The 21,460-nt window shown below is 61.8% G+C and overlaps 1 protein-coding gene across 2 annotated transcripts in view; it reads right to left on the reverse strand.

The window, feature by feature from the left end:
• Window positions 1-21,460, reverse strand: part of RNF181 (ring finger protein 181) — a 30,072-nt gene that overhangs the window by 3 nt on the left and 8,609 nt on the right. For both annotated transcript variants that reach the window (XM_078876781.1, XM_078876780.1), the window contains exons 2-6: window positions 19,309-19,405; window positions 16,598-16,722; window positions 6,737-6,849; window positions 1,738-1,812; window positions 1-882 (exon numbers count right to left, since the gene is read on the reverse strand). The exon at window positions 1-882 is cut by the window's left edge and continues 3 nt beyond it. In XM_078876781.1, the coding sequence (XP_078732907.1) occupies window positions 823-882; window positions 1,738-1,812; window positions 6,737-6,849; window positions 16,598-16,722; window positions 19,309-19,403 (468 nt within the window). In that variant the 5' untranslated portion in view covers window positions 19,404-19,405 and the 3' untranslated portion in view covers window positions 1-822. The remainder of the gene's footprint in view (window positions 883-1,737; window positions 1,813-6,736; window positions 6,850-16,597; window positions 16,723-19,308; window positions 19,406-21,460) is intronic.

A 21,460-nucleotide genomic window follows, 5' to 3' on the forward strand; every position in this document is an offset into this window, starting at 1 on the left:
TGGTGATGGAGGCAGTGATGATTGTGGTGATGGTGATGGTGGTTGTGGTGGTGGTCGTGGTAGTGACGGTGATGGTGGGAGGAGGTTGATGCGGCTCTGCATCAACGATCAACGTGTGGAATCAGCCAAACATGGAGTCGTGTGGTTGTGGTGGTGGTGGTGGTGGTTGTGGTGGTTGTGGTGCTGGTGGTTGTATTGGTGCTTGTGGTGCTGGTGGTGATGGTAGTGGTTGTGATGATGGTGCTGGTTGTGGTGGTGGTTGTGGTGGTGGTAGTGGTGGTTGTGGTGGTTGTGGTGGTAGTGGTGGTTGTGGTTGTGGTGGTGGTTGTGGTGGTTGTGTTGGTGGTGGTTGTGGTGGTGGTGGTTGTGGTGGTGGTTGTGGTGGTTGTGTTAGTGGTGGTTGTGATGATGGTGGTGGTGGTTGTGGTGGTTGTGGTGGTTGTGGTGGTTGTGGTGGTTGTGCTGGTGGTGTCCGCGTGGAATCAGCCGAACATGGAGTCGTGTGGTTGTGGTGGTGGTGGTTGTGGTGGTTGTGGTGGTGGTGGTTGTGGTGCTGGTTGTGGTGGTTGTGTTGCTGGTGGTAGTGGCAGTGGTGGTTGTGGTGCTGGTTGTGGTGGTTGTGGTGCTGGTTGTGGTGGTGGTGGTTGTGGTTGTGGTGGTAGTGGTGGTTGTGGTGGTAGTGGTGGTTGTGGTGGTTGTGTTGGTGGTGGTAGTGGCGGTGGTGGTTGTGGTGCTGGTTGTGGTGGTTGTGGTGGTTGTGCTGGTGGTGGTTGTGGTTGTTGTGGTGGTTGTGATGGTTGTGCTGGTGGTGTCCGCGTGGAATCAGCCGAACATGGAGTCGTGCAGGACTTGGACGCGGTGCAAGCGCTCCTTCTCTGCCTCCTGCGGTGGGGGGTCACGGGGACTCGGGTCAATAGGTCAATAGGTCAAGAGGTCAAGAGGTCAAGTTAGGCCACAGGATGGACCCAGCGTATCTCCGCCTCTCTCCCCGTGTCTCTCACCCCGTGTCTCTATCCCCGTGTCTCTCTCCCCGTGTCTCCCTCCCCGTGTCTCTCTCACCGTGTCTCTCTCTCCGTGTCTCTCTCCCCGTGTCTCTCTCCCCGTGTCTCCCCCCCCCGTGTCTCTCCCCGTGTCTCTCTCTCACCGTGTCTCTCTCCCCCTGTCTCTCTCCCCGTGTCTCTCTCCCCGTGTCTCTCTCCCCGTGTCTCTCTCCCCGTGTCTCTCTCCCCGTGTCTCTCTCCCCGTGTCTCTCTCCCCGTGTCGCCCTCCCCGTGTCTCTCTCACCGTGTCTCTCTCTCTCCCCGTGTCTCTCCCCCCGTGTCTCTCCCCCCGTGTCTCTCTCCCCGTGTCTCTCTCCCCGTGTCTCTCCCCCCGTGTCTCTCTCCCCGTCTCTCTCTCCCCGTGTCTCTCCCCCCGTGTCTCTCCCCCCGTGTCTCTCTCCCCGTGTCTCTCCCCCCGTGTCTCTCCCCCCGTGTCTCTCTCCCCGTGTCTCTCCCCCCGTGTCTCTCTCCCCGTGTCTCTCTCCCCGTGTCTCTCTCCCCATGTCTCTCCCCGTGTCTCCCCCCCCGTGTCTCTCTCCCCGTGTCTCACCTTCTCTCGTCTCTGTGCATCGTACTCCCCGTGTCTCTCCCCCCCCCCGTGTCTCTCTCCCCGTGTCTCTCTCCCCGTGTCTCTCCCCCCGTGTCTCTCTCCCCGTGTCTCTCTCCCTCCCCCCGTGTCTCTCTCCCCGTGTCTCACCTTCTCTCGTCTCTGTGCCTCGTATTCCGGGTCGTCTGTGGGGAGTTCGTAGCGGCACACGGGGCACGAGTTTGTCTGCAATCGGCAGCACACAGACAAAGCTCCACCGTATAACCCGCACAGGCTGTTGGGGCAAGTGCTATTGGCACATGAGGCTGGCAATCTGTGGGTCTCTGTGGGTCTCTGTGGGTCTCTGTGGGTCTGTATGGGTCTCTGTGGGTCTCTGTGGGTATCTGTGGGTCTCTGTGGGTCTCTGTGGGTCTCTGTGGGTCTCTGGGGGTCTCTGTGTGTCTCTGTGGGTCTCTGTGTGTGTCTGTGGGTCTCTGTGGGGTATCTGTGGGTCTCTGTGTGTCTCTGTGTGTCTCTGTGGGTCTATGGGTCTCTGTGGGTATCTGTGGGTATCTGTGGGTCTCTGTGTGTCTCTGTGGGTCTCTGTGGGTCTATGGGTCTCTGTGGGTATCTGTGGGTATCTGTGGGTCTCTGTGTGTCTCTATGGGTGTCTCTGTGTGTCTCTGTGGGTCTCTGTGGGTCTCTGTGTGTCTCTATGGGTCTCTGTGGGTCTCTGTGTGTCTCTGTAGGTGTCTCTGTGTGTCTCTGTGGGTCTCTGTGGGTCTCTGTGTGTCTCTGTGGGTCTCTGTGGGTCTCTGTGGGTCTCTGTGGGTCTATGGGTCTCTGTGGGTCTCTGTGGGTCTCTGTGCGTCTATGGGTCTCTGTGGGTCTCTGTGGGTCTCTATGGGTGTCTCTATGGGTCTCTGTAGGTCTCTATGGGTCTCTGTGGGTCTCTGTAGGTCTCTGTGGGTCTGTGTGGGTCTCTGTGGGTCTCTGTGGGTCTGTGTGGGTCTCTGTGGGTCTCTGTGGGTCTCTGTGGGTCTCTGTGTGTCTCTATGGGTCTCTGTGGGTCTCTGTGGGTCTCTGTGGGTCTCTGTGTGTCTCTGTGGGTCTCTGTGGGTCTCTGTGGGTCTGTGTGGGTCTCTGTGGGTCTCTGTGGGTCTCTGTGGGTGTCTCTGTGGGTCTCTGTGAGTCTCTGTGGGGGTCTCTGTGGGTCTCTGTGGGTCTCTGTGGGTCTCTGTGGGTCTCTGTGGGTGTCTCTGTGGGTCTCTGTGGGTCTCTGTGGGTGTCTCTGTGGGTCTCTGTGGGTCTCTGTGGGTCTCTGTGTGTGTCTCTGTGGGTCTCTGTGGGTCTCTGTGGGTGTCTCTGTGTGTCTCTGTGGGTCTCTGTGGGTCTCTGTGTGTCTCTGTGTGTCTCTGTGGGTCTCTGTGGGTCTCTGTGGGTCTCTGTGGGTCTCTGTGGGTGTCTCTGTGGGTCTCTGTGGGTCTCTGTGGGTGTCTCTGTGGGTCTCTGTGGGTCTCTGTGGGTCTCTGTGTGTGTCTCTGTGGGTCTCTGTGGGTCTCTGTGGGTGTCTCTGTGGGTCTCTGTGGGTCTCTGTGGGTCTCTGTGGGTGTCTCTGTGGGTCTCTGTGGGTCTCTGTGGGTCTGTGTGGGTCTGTGTGGGTCTGTGTGGGTCTCTATGGGTCTCTGTGGGTCTCTGTGGGTCTCTGTGGGTCTCTGTGGGTATCTGTGCGTCTATGGGTCTCTGTGGGTCTCTGTAGGTCTCTATGGGTCTCTGTGGGTCTATGTGGGTCTGGGTCTCTGTGGGTCTCTGTGGGTCTCTATGGGTGTCTCTATGGGTGTCTCTATGGGTATGGGTCTCTGTGGGGGGATCTGTGTGTCTCTGTGGGTCTGTGTGGGTCTCTGTGGGTCTCTGTGGGTCTCTGTGGGTCTTGATGACGTGGTGATGACGTGGTGATGACGTGGCGATGACGTGGTGATGACGTGGTGATGATGTGGTGATGATGTGGTGATGATGTGGTGATGACGTGGTGATGATGTGGTGATGACGTGGTGATGACGTGGTGATGATGTTGATGACGTGGTGATGACGTGGTGATGACGTGGTGATGATGTTGATGACGTGGTGATGACGTGGTGATGACGTGGTGATGATGTGGTGATGACGTGGTGATGATGTTGATGATGTGGTGATGACGTGGTGATGACGTGGTGATGATGTGGTGATGACGTGGTGATGACGTGGTGATGACGTGGTGATGATGTTGATGACGTGGTGATGACGTGGTGATGACGTGGTGATGATGTGGTGATGACGTGGTGATGATGTTGATGATGTGGTGATGACGTGGTGATGACGTGGTGATGACGTGGTGATGATGTTGATGACGTGGTGATGACGTGGTGATGATGTGGTGATGACGTGGTGATGACGTGGTGATGACGTGGTGATGACGTGGTGATGATGTGGTGATGACGTGGTGATGATGTGGTGATGACGTGGTGATGACGTGGTGATGACGTGGTGATGACGTGGTGATGACGTGGTGATGACGTGGTGATGACGTGGTGATGACGTGGTGATGACGTGATGATGATGTGGTGATGACGTGGTGATGACGTGGCGATGACGTGGTGATGACGTGGCGATGACGTGGTGATGATGTGGTGATGACGTGGTGATGACGTGGTGATGACGTGGTGATGACGTGGTGATGATGTGGTGATGACGTGGTGATGGCGTGGTGATGACGTGGTGATGATGTGGTGATGACGTGGTGATGACGTGGTGATGACGTGGTGATGACGTGGTGATGACGTGGTGATGATGTGGTGATGACGTGGTGATGACGTGGTGATGACGTGGTGATGACGTGGTGATGATGTGGTGATGACGTGGTGATGACGTGGCGATGACGTGGTGATGACGTGGTGATGACGTGGTGATGACGTGGTGATGACGTGGTGATGACGTGGCGATGACGTGGTGATGACGTGGTGATGACGTGGTGATGATGTGGTGATGACGTGGTCATGACGTGGCGATGATGTGGTGATGACGTGGTGATGACGTGGTGATGACGTGGTGATGACGTGGTGATGATGTGGTGATGACGTGGTGATGATGTGGTGATGACGTGGTGATGATGTGGTGATGATGTGGTGATGACGTGGTGATGATGTGGTGATGACGTGGTGATGACGTGGTGATGACGTGGTGATGACGTGGTGATGACGTGGTGATGATGTGATGATGATGTGGTGATGATGTGATGACGTGGTGATGAGGTGGTGATGACGTGGTGATGACGTGGTGATGATGGTGATGACGTGGTGATGACGTGGTGATGACGTGGTGATGACGTGGTGATGACGTGGTGATGATGTGGTGATGATGTGGTGATGACGTGGTGATGACGTGGTGATGATGTGGTGATGATGTGGTGATGACGTGGTGATGACGTGGCGATGACGTGGCGATGACGTGGCGATGACGTGGTGATGACGTGGCGATGACGTGGTGATGACGTGGTGATGACGTGGTGATGACGTGGCGATGACGTGGTGATGATGTGGTGATGACGTGGTGATGACGTGGTGATGACGTGGTGATGACGTGGTGATGACGTGGTGATGATGTGGTGATGATGTGGTGATGACGTGGTGATGACGTGGTGATGACGTGGCGATGACGTGGCGATGACGTGGCGATGACGTGGCGATGACGTGGCGATGACGTGGTGATGACGTGGTGATGATGTGGTGATGACGTGGTGATGACGTGGTGATGATGTGGTGATGACGTGGTGATGACGTGGTGATGATGTGGTGATGACGTGGTGATGATGTGGTGATGATGTGGTGATGATGTGGTGATGATGTGGTGATGACGTGGTGATGACGTGGTGATGATGTGGTGATGATGTGATGACGTGGTGATGATGTGGTGATGATGTGGTGATGACGTGGTGATGATGTGGTGATGACGTGGTGATGACGTGGTGATGATGTGGTGATGATGTGATGACGTGGTGATGACGTGGTGATGACGTGGTGATGACGTGGTGATGATGTGGTGATGATGTGGTGATGATGTGGTGATGACGTGGTGATGACGTGGTGATGATGTGGTGATGATGTGGTGATGACGTGGTGATGATGTGATGATGACGTGGTGATGACGTGGTGATGACGTGGTGATGACGTGGTGATGATGTGGTGATGACGTGGTGATGATGTGATGACGTGGTGATGATGTGGTGATGACGTGGTGATGACGTGGTGATGACGTGGTGATGATGTGGTGATGATGTGGTGATGACGTGGTGATGACGTGGTGATGACGTGGTGATGATGTGGTGATGACGTGGTGATGACGTGGTGATGACGTGGTGATGACGTGGTGATGACGTGGTGATGATGTGGTGATGATGTTGTGATGATGTGGTGATGACGTGGTGATGACGTGGTGATGATGTGGTGATGATGTTGTGATGATGTGGTGATGACGTGGTGATGATGACGTGATGACGTGGTGATGATGTGGTGATGATGTTGTGATGATGTGGTGATGACGTGGTGATGACGTGGTGATGATGTGATGACGTGGTGATGACGTGGTGATGACGTGGTGATGACGTGGTGATGACGTGGTGATGACGTGGTGATGACGTGGTGATGACGTGGTGATGACGTGGTGATGATGTGATGACGTGGTGATGACGTGGTGATGACGTGGTGATGATGTGGTGATGATGTGGTGATGACGTGGTGATGATGTGGTGATGACGTGGTGATGACGTGGTGATGACGTGGTGATGATGTGGTGATGACGTGGCGATGACGTGGCGATGATGTGGTGATGATGTGATGACGTGGTGATGACGTGGTGATGACGTGGTGATGACGTGGTGATGACGTGGTGATGACGTGGTGATGACGTGGTGATGACGTGGTGATGACGTGGTGGTGACGTGGTGGTGACGTGGTGGTGACGTGGTGGTGACGTGGTGATGACGTGGTGATGACGTGGTGATGACGTGGTGATGACGTGGTGATGACGTGGTCGTGACGTGGTCGTGACGTGGTCATGACGTGGTGATCACGTGGTGATGATGTGGTGATGACGTTGACCACGTGGTGATGACGTGGAGATCAGGTGGGATGGCCACCTGCTGTAGCCAGGGCTTGATGCATGAGTGGTGGAAGAGGTGTGCGCAGGGCAGCGTGGTGCCCAGACCCCCGCACAGAGAGGCGAGACACACGGGGCACGGGGGAGACACGCCTGCGGGGGTGGGGAGGGAGAGAGACACGGGGAGAGAGACACGGGGAGTGAGACACGGGGAGGGAGACACGGGGAGGGAGACACGGGGAGAGAGACACGGGGAGAGAGAGAGAGACACGGGGAGAGAGAGACACGGGGAGAGAGAGAGACACGGGGAGTGAGAGAGACACGGGGAGAGAGACACGGGGAGTGAGAGAGAGACACGGGGAGAGAGACACGGGGAGGGAGACACGGGGAGGGAGACACGGGGAGGGAGACACGGGGAGGGAGACACGGGGAGGGAGACACGGGGAGGGAGAGACACACGGGGCACGGGGGAGACACGCCTGGGGGGGTGGGGAGGGAGAGAGACACGGGGAGAGAGACACGGGGAGTGAGACACGGGGAGAGAGAGAGAGACACGGGGAGAGAGAGAGACACACGGGGCACGGGGGAGACACGCCTGGGGGGGTGGGGAGGGAGAGAGACACGGGGAGAGAGACACGGGGAGTGAGACACGGGGAGGGAGACACGGGGAGGGAGACACGGGGAGAGAGACACGGGGAGAGAGAGAGAGACACGGGGAGAGAGAGACACGGGGAGAGAGAGAGACACGGGGAGTGAGAGAGACACGGGGAGAGAGACACGGGGAGTGAGAGAGAGACACGGGGAGAGAGACACGGGGAGGGAGACACGGGGAGGGAGACACGGGGAGGGAGACACGGGGAGGGAGACACGGGGAGGGAGAGACACACGGGGCACGGGGGAGACACGCCTGGGGGGGTGGGGAGGGAGAGAGACACGGGGAGAGAGACACGGGGAGTGAGACACGGGGAGAGAGAGAGAGACACGGGGAGAGAGAGAGACACACGGGGCACGGGGGAGACACGCCTGGGGGGGGTGGGGAGGGAGAGAGACACGGGGAGAGAGACACGGGGAGTGAGACACGGGGAGGGAGACACGGGGAGGGAGACACGGGGAGAGAGACACGGGGAGAGAGAGAGAGACACGGGGAGAGAGAGACACGGGGAGAGAGAGAGACACGGGGAGTGAGAGAGACACGGGGAGAGAGACACGGGGAGTGAGAGAGAGACACGGGGAGAGAGACACGGGGAGGGAGACACGGGGAGGGAGACACGGGGAGGGAGACACGGGGAGGGAGACACGGGGAGGGAGACACGGGGAGGGAGACACGGGGAGGGAGAGACACACGGGGCACGGGGGAGACACGCCTGGGGGGGGTGGGGAGGGAGAGAGACACGGGGAGAGAGACACGGGGAGTGAGACACGGGGAGAGAGAGAGAGACACGGGGAGAGAGAGAGACACACGGGGCACGGGGGAGACACGCCTGGGGGGGTGGGGAGGGAGAGAGACACGGGGCACGGGGGAGACACGCCTGGGGGGGTGGGGAGGGAGAGAGACACGGGGAGTGAGTGAGACACGGGGAGTGAAAGAGACACGGGGAGAGAGAGAGACACGGGGAGAGAGACACGGGGAGGAAGACACGGGGAGGAAGACACGGAGAGAGAGAGACACACGGGGCACGGGGGAGACACGCCCGGGGGGGGTGGGGAGGGAGGGAGACACGGGGAGTGAAACACGGGGAGGGAGACACGGGGGATGGAGACACGGGGAGGGAGACACGGGGAGAGAGACACGGGGAGAGAGACACACGGGGCACGGGGGAGACACGCCTGGGGGGTGGGGAGTGAGAGAGACACGGGGAGTGAGAGAGACACGGGGAGAGAGACACGGGGAGTGAGAGAGACACGGGGAGAGAGACACGGGGAGAGAGACACGGGGAGTGAGAGAGACACGGGGAGAGACACGGGGAGAGAGACACGGGGAGGGAGACACGGAGAGAGAGAGACACACGGGGCACGGGGGAGACACGCCTGGGGGGGTGGGGAGGGAGAGAGACACGGGGAGTGAGACACGGGGAGAGAGACACGGGGAGTGAGAGAGACACGGGGAGAGAGACACGGGGAGTGAGACACGGGGAGGGAGACACGGGGATGGAGACACGGGGAGAGAGACACGGGGAGAGAGAGAGAGACACGGGGCACGGGGGAGACACGCCTGGGGGCGTGGGGAGGGAGAGAGACACGGGAGGGAGAGAGACACGGGGAGAGAGAGACACGGGGAGTGAGAGAGACACGGGGAGAGAGACACGGGGAGGGAGACACGGGGAGGGAGACACGGGGAGGGAGACACGGGGAGAAAGACACGGGGAGAGAGACAGGGGGAGAGAGAGAGAGACACGGGGCACGGGGGAGACACGCCTGGGGGGGTGGGGAGGGAGAGAGACACGGGGAGAGAGACACGGGGAGTGAGACACGGGGAGTGAGAGAGACACGGGGAGGGAGACACGGGGAGGGAGACACGGGGAGAAAGACACGGGGAGAGAGACACGGGGAGAGAGAGAGAGACACGGGGCACGGGGGAGACACGCCTGGGGGGGTGGGGAGTGAGAGAGACACGGGGAGAGAGAGACACGGGGAGTGAGAGAGACACGGGGAGAGAGACACGGGGAGGGAGACACGGGGAGGGAGACACGGGGAGGGAGACACGGGGAGAGAGGACACGGGGAGAGAGAGAGACACGGGGCACGGGGGAGACACGCCTGGGGGGGTGGGGAGGGAGAGAGACACGGGGAGAGAGAGACACGGGGAGTGAGAGAGACACGGGGAGTGAGAGAGACACGGGGAGAGAGACACGGGGAGAGAGACACGGAGAGAGAGGGGAGGGAGACACAGGGAGAGAGACACGGGGAGAAAGACACGGGGAGGGAGACACGGGGAGGGAGACACGGGGAGAGAGAGACACGGGGAGAGAGAGAGAGACACGGGGAGAGAGAGAGAGACACGGGGAGAGAGACACGGGGAGAGAGACACGGAGAGAGAGACACGGGGAGTGAGAGAGACACGGGGAGAGAGAGAGACACTGGGAGAGAGACACGGGGAGAGAGAGACACACGGGGCACGGGGGAGACACGCCTGGGGGGGTGGGGAGGGAGAGAGACACGGGGAGGGAGAGAGACACAGGGAGAGAGACACGGGGAGAGAGAGAGACACACGGGGCACGGGGGAGACACGCCTGGGGGGGTGGGGAGGGAGAGAGACACGGGGGAGAGAGACACGGGGAGACACGGGGAGAGAGAGAGACACGGGAGTGAGAGAGACACGGGGAGAGAGACACGGGGAGGGAGACACGGGGAGGGAGACACGGGGAGAAAGACACGGGGAGAGAGACACGGGGAGAGAGACACGGGGAGAGAGACACGGGGAGAGAGACACGGGGAGAGAGAGAGACACGGGGAGGGAGAGAGACACGGGGAGTGAGAGAGACACGGGGAGAGAGACACGGGGAGAGAGAGACACGGGGAGTGAGAGAGACACGGGGAGAGAGACACGGGGAGGGAGACACGGGGAGGGAGACACGGGGAAAGAGACACGGGGAGAGAGACACGGGGAGAGAGAGAGACACGGGGCACGGGGGAGACACGCCTGGGGGGGTGGGGGAGGGAGAGAGACACGGGGAGAGAGAGACACGGGGAGTGAGAGAGACACGGGGAGAGAGACACGGGGAGGGAGACACGGGGAGGGAGACACGGGGAGAGAGACACGGGGAGAGAGACACGGGGAGAGAGAGAGACACGGGGCACGGGGGAGACACGCCTGGGGGGGTGGGGAGGGAGAGAGACACGGGGAGAGAGAGAGACACGGGGAGAGAGAAAAGGGGAGAGAGAGAGACACGGGGAGTGAGAGAGACACGGGGAGAGAGACACGGGGAGGGAGACACGGAGAGTGAGACACGGGGAGAAAGACACGGGGAGGGAGAGAGAGAGACATGGGGAGAGAGACACGGGGAGAGAGACACGGGGAGTGAGACACGGGGAGAGAGACACGGGGAGGGAGAGAGAGAGACATGGGGAGAGAGACGCGGGGAGAGAGACGCGGGGAGAGAGACGCGGGGAGAGAGACGCGGGGAGAGAGAGAGACACGGGGAGAGAGAGAGACATGGGGAGAGAGACGCGGGGAGAGAGACACGGGGAGAGAGACACGGGGAGAGAGACACGGGGAGAGAGAGAGACATGGGGAGAGAGACGCGGGGAGAGAGACGCGGGGAGAGAGACGCGGGGAGAGAGACGCGGGGAGAGAGACACGGGGAGAGAGAGACACGGGGAGAGAGAGAGACACGGGGAGAGAGAGAGACATGGGGAGAGAGACGCGGGGAGAGAGACACGGGGAGAGAGACACGGGGAGAGAGACACGGGGAGAGAGACACGGGGAGAGAGAGAGACACGGGGAGAGAGACACGGGGAGAGAGACGCGGGGAGAGAGACACGGGGAGAGAGAGAGACACGGGGAGAGAGACGCGGGGAGAGAGACACGGGGAGAGAGACGCGGGGAGAGAGACACGGGGAGAGAGACACGGGGAGAGAGACACGGGGAGAGAGAGAGACACGGAGAGAGAGACACGGGGGAGAGAGGACGCGGGGAGAGAGACGCGGGGAGAGAGGACGCGGGAGAGAGACGCGGGGGAGAGAGACGCGGGGAGAGAGACAGACACGGGGAGAGAGAGAGACACGGGGAGAGAGAGAGACACGGGGAGAGAGACACGGGGAGAGAGACACGGGGAGAGAGACACGGGGAGAGAGACACGGGGAGAGAGACACGGGGAGAGAGACACGGGGAGGGAGAGAGACACGGGGAGAGAGACACGGGGAGAGAGACACGGGGAGAGAGACACGGGGAGAGAGAGAGACACGGGGAGAGAGACACGGGGAGAGAGAGAGACACGGGGAGAGAGACACGGGGAGAGATACACGGGGAGAGAGACGCGGGGAGAGAGACACGGGGAGAGAGAGAGACACGGGGAGAGAGACACGGGGAGAGAGACACGGGGAGAGAGACACGGGGAGAGAGACACGGGGAGGGAGACACGGGGAGAGAGAGAGACACGGGGAGAGAGACGCGGGGAGAGAGACACGGGGAGAGAGAGAGACACGGGGAGAGAGACACGGGGAGAGAGACACGGGGAGAGAGAGAGACACGGGGAGAGAGACACGGGGAGAGAGACACGGGGAGAGAGACACGGGGAGAGAGACACGGGGAGAGAGACACGGGGAGAGAGAGAGACACGGGGAGAGAGACACGGGGAGAGAGACACGGGGAGAGAGACGCGGGGAGAGAGACACGGGGAGAGAGAGAGACACGGGGAGAGAGACACGGGGAGAGAGACACGGGGAGAGAGACGTGGGGAGAGAGACACGGGGAGAGAGAGAGACACGGGGAGAGAGAGAGACACGGGGAGAGAGACACGGGGAGAGAGACACGGGGAGAGAGACACGGGGAGAGAGACACGGGGAGAGAGAGAGACACGGGGAGAGAGACACGGGGAGAGAGACACGGGGAGAGAGACACGGGGAGAGAGACACGGGGAGAGAGACACGGGGAGAGAGACACGGGGAGAGAGACACGGGGAGAGAGACACGGGGAGGGAGACACGGGGAGAGAGAGAGACACGGGGAGAGAGACACGGGGAGAGAGACACGGGGAGGAGACACGGGGAGAGAGAGAGACACGGGGAGAGAGACACGGGAGAGAGACACGGGGAGAGAGACACGGAGAGAGAGAGAGACACGGGGAGAGAGACACGGGGAGAGAGAGAGACACGGGGAGAGAGACACGGGGAGAGAGACACGGGGAGAGAGACGCGGGGAGAGAGACACGGGGAGAGAGAGAGACACGGGGAGAGAGAGAGACACGGGGAGAGAGACACGGGAGAGAGACACGGGGAGAGAGACACGGGGAGAGAGACACGGGGAGAGAGAGAGACACGGGGGAGAGAGACACGGGGAGAGAGACACGGGGAGAGAGACACGGGGAGGGAGACACGGGGAGAGAGAGAGACACGGGGAGAGAGACACGGGGAGAGAGACACGGGGAGAGAGACACGGGGAGAGAGACACGGGAGAGAGACACGGGGAGAGAGAGAGACACGGGGAGAGAGACACGGGGAGAGAGACGCGGGGAGAGAGACACGGGGAGAGAGAGAGACACGGGGAGAGAGACACGGGGAGAGAGACACGGGGAGAGAGACACGGGGAGAGAGACACGGGGAGGGAAACACGGGGAGAGAGAGAGACACGGGGAGAGAGACGCGGGGAGAGAGACACGGGGAGAGAGAGAGACACGGGGAGAGAGACACGGGGAGAGAGACACGGGGAGAGAGAGAGACACGGGGAGAGAGACACGGGGAGAGAGACACGGGGAGAGAGACACGGGGAGAGAGACACGGGGAGAGAGACACGGGGAGAGAGACACGAGGAGAGAGACACGGGGAGAGAGAGAGACGCGGGGAGAGAGACGCGGGGAGAGAGACACGGGGAGAGAGAGAGACGCGGGGAGAGAGACGCGGGGAGAGAGACGCGGGAGAGAGACGCGGGGAGAGAGACGCGGGGAGAGAGACGCGGGGAGAGAGAGACGCGGGGAGAGAGACACGGGGAGAGAGACACGGGGAGGGAGACACGGGGAGGGGGGGGAGGGAGAGGGAGGGGAGGGGCGAGGGGGGGGAGGGGGGAGGGAGGGAGGGGGGAGGGAGGAGGGAGGGGAGGGGCGAGGGGGGGGAGGGAGGAGGGAGGGAGGGGGGAGGGAGGAGGGAGGGGAGGGGCGAGGGGGGGGAGGGGGGAGGGAGGGAGGGGGGAGGGAGGAGGGAGGGGAGGGGCGAGGGGGGGGAGGGAGGAGGGAGGGAGGGGGGAGGGAGGAGGGAGGGGAGGGGCGAGGGGGGGGAGGGGGAGGGAGGGGGGGGGAGGGGGGAGGGGGGGAGGGGGGAGGGGAGGGGCGAGGGGGGGGGGAGGGGGGAGGGAGGGGGGGGGGGGAGGGGGGGGAGGGAGGGAGGGAAGAGGGAGGAGGGAGGGGAGGGGCGAGGGGGGGGAGGGGGGAGGGAGGGGGGGGGGAGGGAGGGGGGAGGGAGGAGGGAGGGGAGGGGCGAGGGGGGGGAGGAGGGAGGGGAGGGGCGAGGGGGGGGGGGAGGGAGGGGGGAGGGGAGGGGCGAGGGGGGGAGGGGGGAGGGGAGGGAGGGGGGAGGGAGGGGGGAGGGAGGGGGAGGGAGGGGGGAGGGAGGGGGAGGGAGGGGGGAGGGAGGGGGAGGGAGGGGGGAGGGGAGGGGCGAGGGGGGGAGGGGGAGGGGAGGGAGGGGGGGTGAGGGGGTGAGGGGAGGAGGGGGGAGGGAGGGGGAGGGGAGGGGCGAGGGGGGGGGAGGGGGTGAGGGGAGGGAGGGGGAGGGAGGGGGGGGAGGGAGGGGGGGAGGGGAGGGGCGAGGGGGGGGGGGAGGGGGGAGGGGAGGGGGAGGGAGGGGGGAGGGAGGGGGGAGGGAGGGGGGAGGGAGGGGGGAGGGAGGGGGGAGGGAGGGGGGAGGGAGGGGGGGAGGGAGGGGGGAGGGAGGGGGGAGGGAGGGGGGAGGGAGGGGGGAGGGAGGGGGGAGGGGAGGGGCGAGGGGGGGAGGGGGGGAGGGGAGGGAGGGGGGGGAGGGGGTGAGGGGAGGGAGGGGGGAGGGAGGGGGGAGGGGAGGGGCGAGGGGGGGGAGGGGGTGAGGGGAGGGAGGGGGGGAGGGAGGGGGGAGGGGAGGGGGGAGGGGAGGGGCGAGGGGGGGGAGGGGGGAGGGGAGGGGAGGGGGGAGGGAGGGGGGAGGGAGGGGGGAGGGAGGGGGGGGGAGGGAGGGGGGAGGGAGGGGGGAGGGAGGGGGGAGGGAGGGAGGGGGGAGGGAGGGGGGAGGGGACGGGCGAGGGGGGGAGGGGGGAGGGGGGAGGGGAGGGAGGGGGGGGAGGGGGGTGAGGGGAGGGAGGGGGGAGGGAGGGGGAGGGGAGGGGCGAGGGGGGGGAGGGGGTGAGGGGAGGGAGGGGGGAGGGAGGGGGGAGGGAGGGGGGAGGGGAGGGGCGAGGGGGGGGGAGGGGGGAGGGGAGGGGAGGGGCGAGGGGGGGGAGGGGAGGGAGGGGGGAGGGGAGGGGGGAGGGGAGGGGCGAGGGGGGGGGAGGGGGGGAGGGGAGGAGGGGGGAGGGAGGAGGGAGGGGAGGGGCGAGGGGGGGGAGGGGAGGGAGGGGGGAGGGGAGGGGCGAGGGGGCTGGAGGGTGGGTGGGGGCTAGGGAGGGGGATGGAGGGGTGGGGGCTAGGGAGGGGCGAGGGGGATGGAGGGTGGGGGCTAGGGAGGGGGATGGAGGGTGGGGGCTAGGGAGGGGCAAGGGGAGGGAGGGGGTAAGGGGGGGAGAGAGGGGGAGGGGCGAGGGGGCTGGAGGGTGGGGGCTAGGGAGGGGGGCTGGAGGGTGGGGGCTAGGGTGGGGGCTGGAGGGTGGGGGCTAGGGTGGGGGCTGGAGGGTGGGGGCTAGGGTGGGGGCTGGAGGGTGGGGGCTAGGGAGGGGGCTGGAGGGTGGGGGCTAGGGTGGGGGCTGGAGGGTGGGGGCTAGGGTGGGGGCTGGAGGGTGGGGGCTAGGGTGGGGGCTGGAGGGTGGGGGCTAGGGTGGGGGCTGGAGGGTGGGGGCTAGGGTGGGGGCTGGAGGGTGGGGGCTAGGGAGGGGGCTGGAGGGTGGGGGCTAGGGTGGGGGCTGGAGGGTGGGGGCTAGGGAGGGGGCTGGAGGGTGGGGGCTAGGGTGGGGGCTGGAGGGTGGGGGCTAGGGAGGGGGCTGGAGGGTGGGGGCTAGGGTGGGGGCTGGAGGGTGGGGGCTAGGGTGGGGGCTGGAGGGTGGGGGCTAGGGTGGGGGCTGGAGGGTGGGGGCTAGGGAGGGGGCTGGAGGGTGGGGGCTAGGGAGGGGGCTGGAGGGTGGGGGCTAGGGTGGGGGATGGAGGGTGGGGGCTAGGGTGGGGGCTGGAGGGTGGGGGCTAGGGTGGGGGCTGGAGGGTGGGGGCTAGGGTGGGGGCTGGAGGGTGGGGGCTAGGGAGGGGGCTGGAGGGTGGGGGCTAGGGTGGGGGCTGGAGGGTGGGGGCTAGGGAGGGGGCTGGAGGGTGGGGGCTAGGGTGGGGGCTGGAGGGTGGGGGCTAGGGTGGGGCTGGAGGGTGGGGGCTAGGGTGGGGGCTGGAGGGTGGGGGCTAGGGAGGGGGCTGGAGGGTGGGGGCTAGGGTGGGGGCTGGAGGGTGGGGGCTAGGGTGGGGGCTGGAGGGTGGGGGCTAGGGTGGGGGCTGGAGGGTGGGGGCTAGGGGAGGGGGCTGGAGGGTGGGGCTAGGGTGGGGGCTGGAGGGTGGGGGGCTAGGGAGGGGGCTGGAGGGTGGGGGCTAGGGTGGGGGCTGGAGGGTGGGGGCTAGGGTGGGGGGCTGGAGGGTGGGGGCTAGGGTGGGGGCTGGAGGGTGGGGGCTAGGGAGGGGGCTGGAGGGTGGGGGCTAGGGAGGGGGATGGAGGGTGGGGGCTAGGGAGGGGGCTGGAGGGTGGGGGCTAGGGTGGGGGCTGGAGGGTGGGGGCTAGGGAGGGGGATGGAGGGTGGGGGCTAGGGAGGGGGCTGGAGGGTGGGGGCTAGGGAGGGGGATGGAGGGTGGGGGCTAGGGAGGGGGCTGGAGGGTGGGGGCTAGGAGGGGGATGGAGGGTGGGGGCTAGGGAGGGGGCTGGAGGGTGGGGGCTAGGGTGGGGGCTGGAGGGTGGGGGCTAGGGAGGGGGATGGAGGGTGGGGGCTAGGGAGGGGGCTGGAGGGTGGGGGCTAGGGAGGGGGATGGAGGGTGGGGGCTAGGGAGGGAGATGGAGGGTGGGGGCTAGGGAGGGGGCTGGAGGGTGGCTGGGGGCTACCTGAGTCCGCCACGCGAGTTGTGACCAGGGCCTCCACCGCTGTGACCGCGGCTGGGGGAGGGGGGGCCCGTGCCCCCCCCCCAGCCCCCCAATGCACCCCCAGGTCCCCCCCTTCCAGCAGCAGGCTGCACACACACACACACAGACAAAGCTCCCTCTGGTAGCCTCCGCAGACCGTAGGGGCAAGTGCCGTGAGCAGCGACACCACCGCCACCGCCACCGCACCCGGTGACTCATTTGAGGCTGAGTCGACCTAGGGGAGGCCACCACCAGCGTAGCGCTAACCGCGACACTACCATCAGCAGCAGCATCAGCAGCAGCATCATCAACATCACCACCATCATCAGTAGCAGCATCATCACCACCATCATCAACATCACCACCATCACCACCATCACCATCATCACCACCATCACCACCACCACCATCATCACCATCATCATCATCACCACCACCACCACCATCATCATCAACATCACCACCATCACCACCATCACCATCATCACCACCATCATCACCACCATCACCACCACCACCATCATCAAAATCACCACCATCACCATCATCACCACCATCACCACCATCACCATCATCACCACCATGACCACCACCACCATCATCATCACCACCATCACCACCATCACCACCATCACCATCATCACCACCATCACCATCATCACCACCATCATCATCACCACCATCACCACCACCATCATCATCACCATCATCATCACCACCATCACCACCACCATCACCACCACCACCATCATCACCACCATCACCACCACCACCACCATCACCACCATCATCACCATCATCACCACCACCACCACCATCACCACCATCATCACCACCATCACCACCACCATCATCATCACCATCATCACCACCACCATCACCACCACCATCACCACCATCACCATCATCACCACCATCACCACCACCACCACCATCACCACCATCATCACCATCACCACCATCACCACCATCATCACCATCATCACCACCATCACCACCATCATCATCACCACCATCACCATGATCATCATCACCACCATCACCATCACCACCATCACCATCATCACCACCATCACCACCACCACCATCACCACCATCATCACCATCACCACCATCACCATCATCACCATTATCAGCTACAACGTGAACACCCCTGATATCCGCTACGCGTACACCCCTGATATCCGCTACGTGAACACCCCTGATATCCGCTACGTGTACACCCCTGATATCCGCTACGCGTACACCCCTGATATCCGCTACGTGTACACCCCTGATATCCGCTACGTGTACACCCCTGATATCCGCTATGTGTACACCCCTGATATCCGCTACGTGTACACCCCTGATATCCGCTATGTGTACACCCCTGATATCCGCTATGTGTACACCCCTGATATCCGCTATGTGTACACCCCTGATATCCGCTACGTGTACACCCCTGATATCCGCTACGTGTACACCCCTGATATCCGCTATGTGTACACCCCTGATATCCGCTACGTGTACACCCCTGATATCCGCTACGCGTACACCCCTGATATCCGCTATGTGTACACCCCTGATATCCGCTACGCGTACACCCCTGATATCCGCTATGTGTACACCCCTGATATCCGCTACGTGAACACCCCTGATATCCGCTACGTGTACACCCCTGATATCCGCTATGTGTACACCCCTGATATCCGCTACGTGTACACCCCTGATATCCGCTACGTGAACACCCCTGATATCCGCTATGTGTACACCCCTGATATCCGCTATGTGTACACCCCTGATATCCGCTATGTGTACACCCCTGATATCCGCTACGTGTACACCCCTGATATCCGCTACGTGTACACCCCTGATATCCGCTATGTGTACACCCCTGATATCCGCTATGTGTACACCCCTGATATCCGCTACGTGTACACCCCTGATATCCGCTACGTGTACACCCCTGATATCCGCTACGCGTACACCCCTGATATCCGCTACGTGAACACCCCTGATATCCGCTATGTGTACACCCCTGATATCCGCTATGTGTACACCCCTGATATCCGCTGTGTACACCCCTGATATCCGCTACGCGTACACCCCTGATATCCGCTATGTGTACACCCCTGATATCCGCTGTGTACACCCCTGATATCCGCTATGCGTACACCCCTGATATCCGCTATGTGTACACCCCTGATATCCGCTATGTGTACACCCCTGATATCCGCTGTGTACACCCCTGATATCCGCTACGCGTACACCCCTGATATCCGCTATGTGTACACCCCTGATATCCGCTGTGTACACCCCTGATATCCGCTATGTGTACACCCCTGATATCCGCTATGTGTACACCCCTGATATCCGCTGTGTACACCCCTGATATCCGCTACGCGTACACCCCTAATATCCGCTATGCGTACACCCCTGATATCCGCTATGTGTACACCCCTGATATCCGCTGTGTACACCCCTGATATCCGCTACGTGTACACCCCTGATATCCGCTACGCGTACACCCCTGATATCCGCTATGTGTACACCCCTGATATCCGCTATGTGTACACCCCTGATATCCGCTACGCGTACACCCCTGATATCCGCTATGTGTACACCCCTGATATCCGCTACGCGTACACCCCTGATATCCGCTATGTGTACACCCCTGATATCCGCTACGTGAACACCCCTGATATCCGCTATACCGTGCGAGGTGCATCAGCGTGTTTGCTGCGTCTGCAGCTGTCGTCTGGGTTTGGTCTGGATCATTGCAGTCGTGTTCCTCAAAGTACGAGGTCATGTCTGGTGGGGAGAGAGACACGGGGAGAGAGACACGGGGAGAGAGACACGGGGAGAGAGACACGGTGAGAGAGAGACGGTGAGAGAGAGACGCGGGGAGAGAGACACGGGGAGAGAGAGACGGGGAGAGAGACGCGGGGAGAGAGACGCGGGGAGAGAGAGACGGGGGGGGGGGGGAGACACGGGGAGAGAGACGCGGGGAGAGAGACACGGTGAGAGAGACACGGTGAGAGAGAGACGCGGGGAGAGAGAGACACGGGGAGAGACACGGGGAGAGAGACACGGGGGGGGAGACGGGGAGAGAGACATGGTGAGAGAGAGACGCGGGGAGAGAGACGCGGGGAGGGAGACGCGGGGAGAGAGACACGGGGAGAGAGACACGGTGAGAGAGACACGGTGAGAGAGAGACGCGGGGAGAGAGACGCGGGGAGGGAGACGCGGGGAGAGAGACACGGGGGGAGAGAGACACACAATACACACACAGTACACACACACAGTACACACACACAGTACACACACACAGTGTACACACACACACAGTACACACACAGTACACACACAGTACACACACACACAGCACACACACAGCACACACACAGCACACACAGTACACACACAGTACACACACACACAGTACACACACAGTACACACACACAGTACACACACAGTACACACACAGTACACACACAGCACACACACACACAGTACACACACAGTACACACACAGTACACACACACACAGTACACACACAGCACACACACACAGTACACACACAGAGTACACTCACAGTACACACACAGTACACACACACACAGTACACACACACAGTACACACACAGTACACACACACAGTACACACACACAGTACACACACACAGTACACACACACAGTACACTCACAGAGTACACTCACAGCACACACACACAGTACACACACACAGCACACACACACAGTACACACTCACACAGTACACACACACAGTACACACACACAGTACACACATACAGTACACACACACACAGTACACACACACAGTACACACACACAGCACACACACACACAGCACACACACACACAGTACACACACAGTACACACACACAGTACACACACACAGTACACTCACAGAGTACACACACACACAGTACACACACACACACACAGTACACACACACAGTACACACACACACAGTACACACACACACACACAGTACGCACACACAGCACACACACACAGTACACACTCACACAGTACACACACACAGTACACACACACACAGCGCACACACACACAGTACACACTCACAGTACACACACACAGTACACTCACACAGCACACACACAGCACACACACAGTACACACACAGTACACACACACACAGTACACACACAGTACACACACACAGTACACACACACAGTACACTCACAGAGTACACTCACAGTACACACACACACAGTACACACACACACAGTACACACACACACAGTACACACACAGTACACACACACAGTACACACACACAGTACACACACACACAGTACACACACACACACAGTACATACACACACAGTACACACACACAGTACACACACACACAGTACATACACACACAGTACACACACACAGTACACACACACAGTGCACACACACAGTACACACACAGTACACACACACACAGTGCACACACACAGTACACACACACAGTACACACACAGCACACACACAGTACACACACACAGTACACACACACAGTGCACACACACACAGTGCACACACACAGTACACACACACACACACAGTGCACACACACAGTACACACACAGTACACACACACAGTGCACACACACAGTACACACACAGTACACACACACAGTACACACACACAGTACACACACAGTACACACACAGTACACACACACACAGTGCACACACACAGTACACACACACACACACAGTACACACACACAGTGCACACACACAGTACACACACAGTACACACACACAGTACACACACACAGTACACACACAGTACACACACACACAGTACACACACAG

The sequence above is a fragment of the Lampetra fluviatilis genome, chromosome 45 (assembly GCF_964198595.1).
Source record: "Lampetra fluviatilis chromosome 45, kcLamFluv1.1, whole genome shotgun sequence".
NCBI lineage: Eukaryota > Metazoa > Chordata > Hyperoartia > Petromyzontiformes > Petromyzontidae > Lampetra > Lampetra fluviatilis.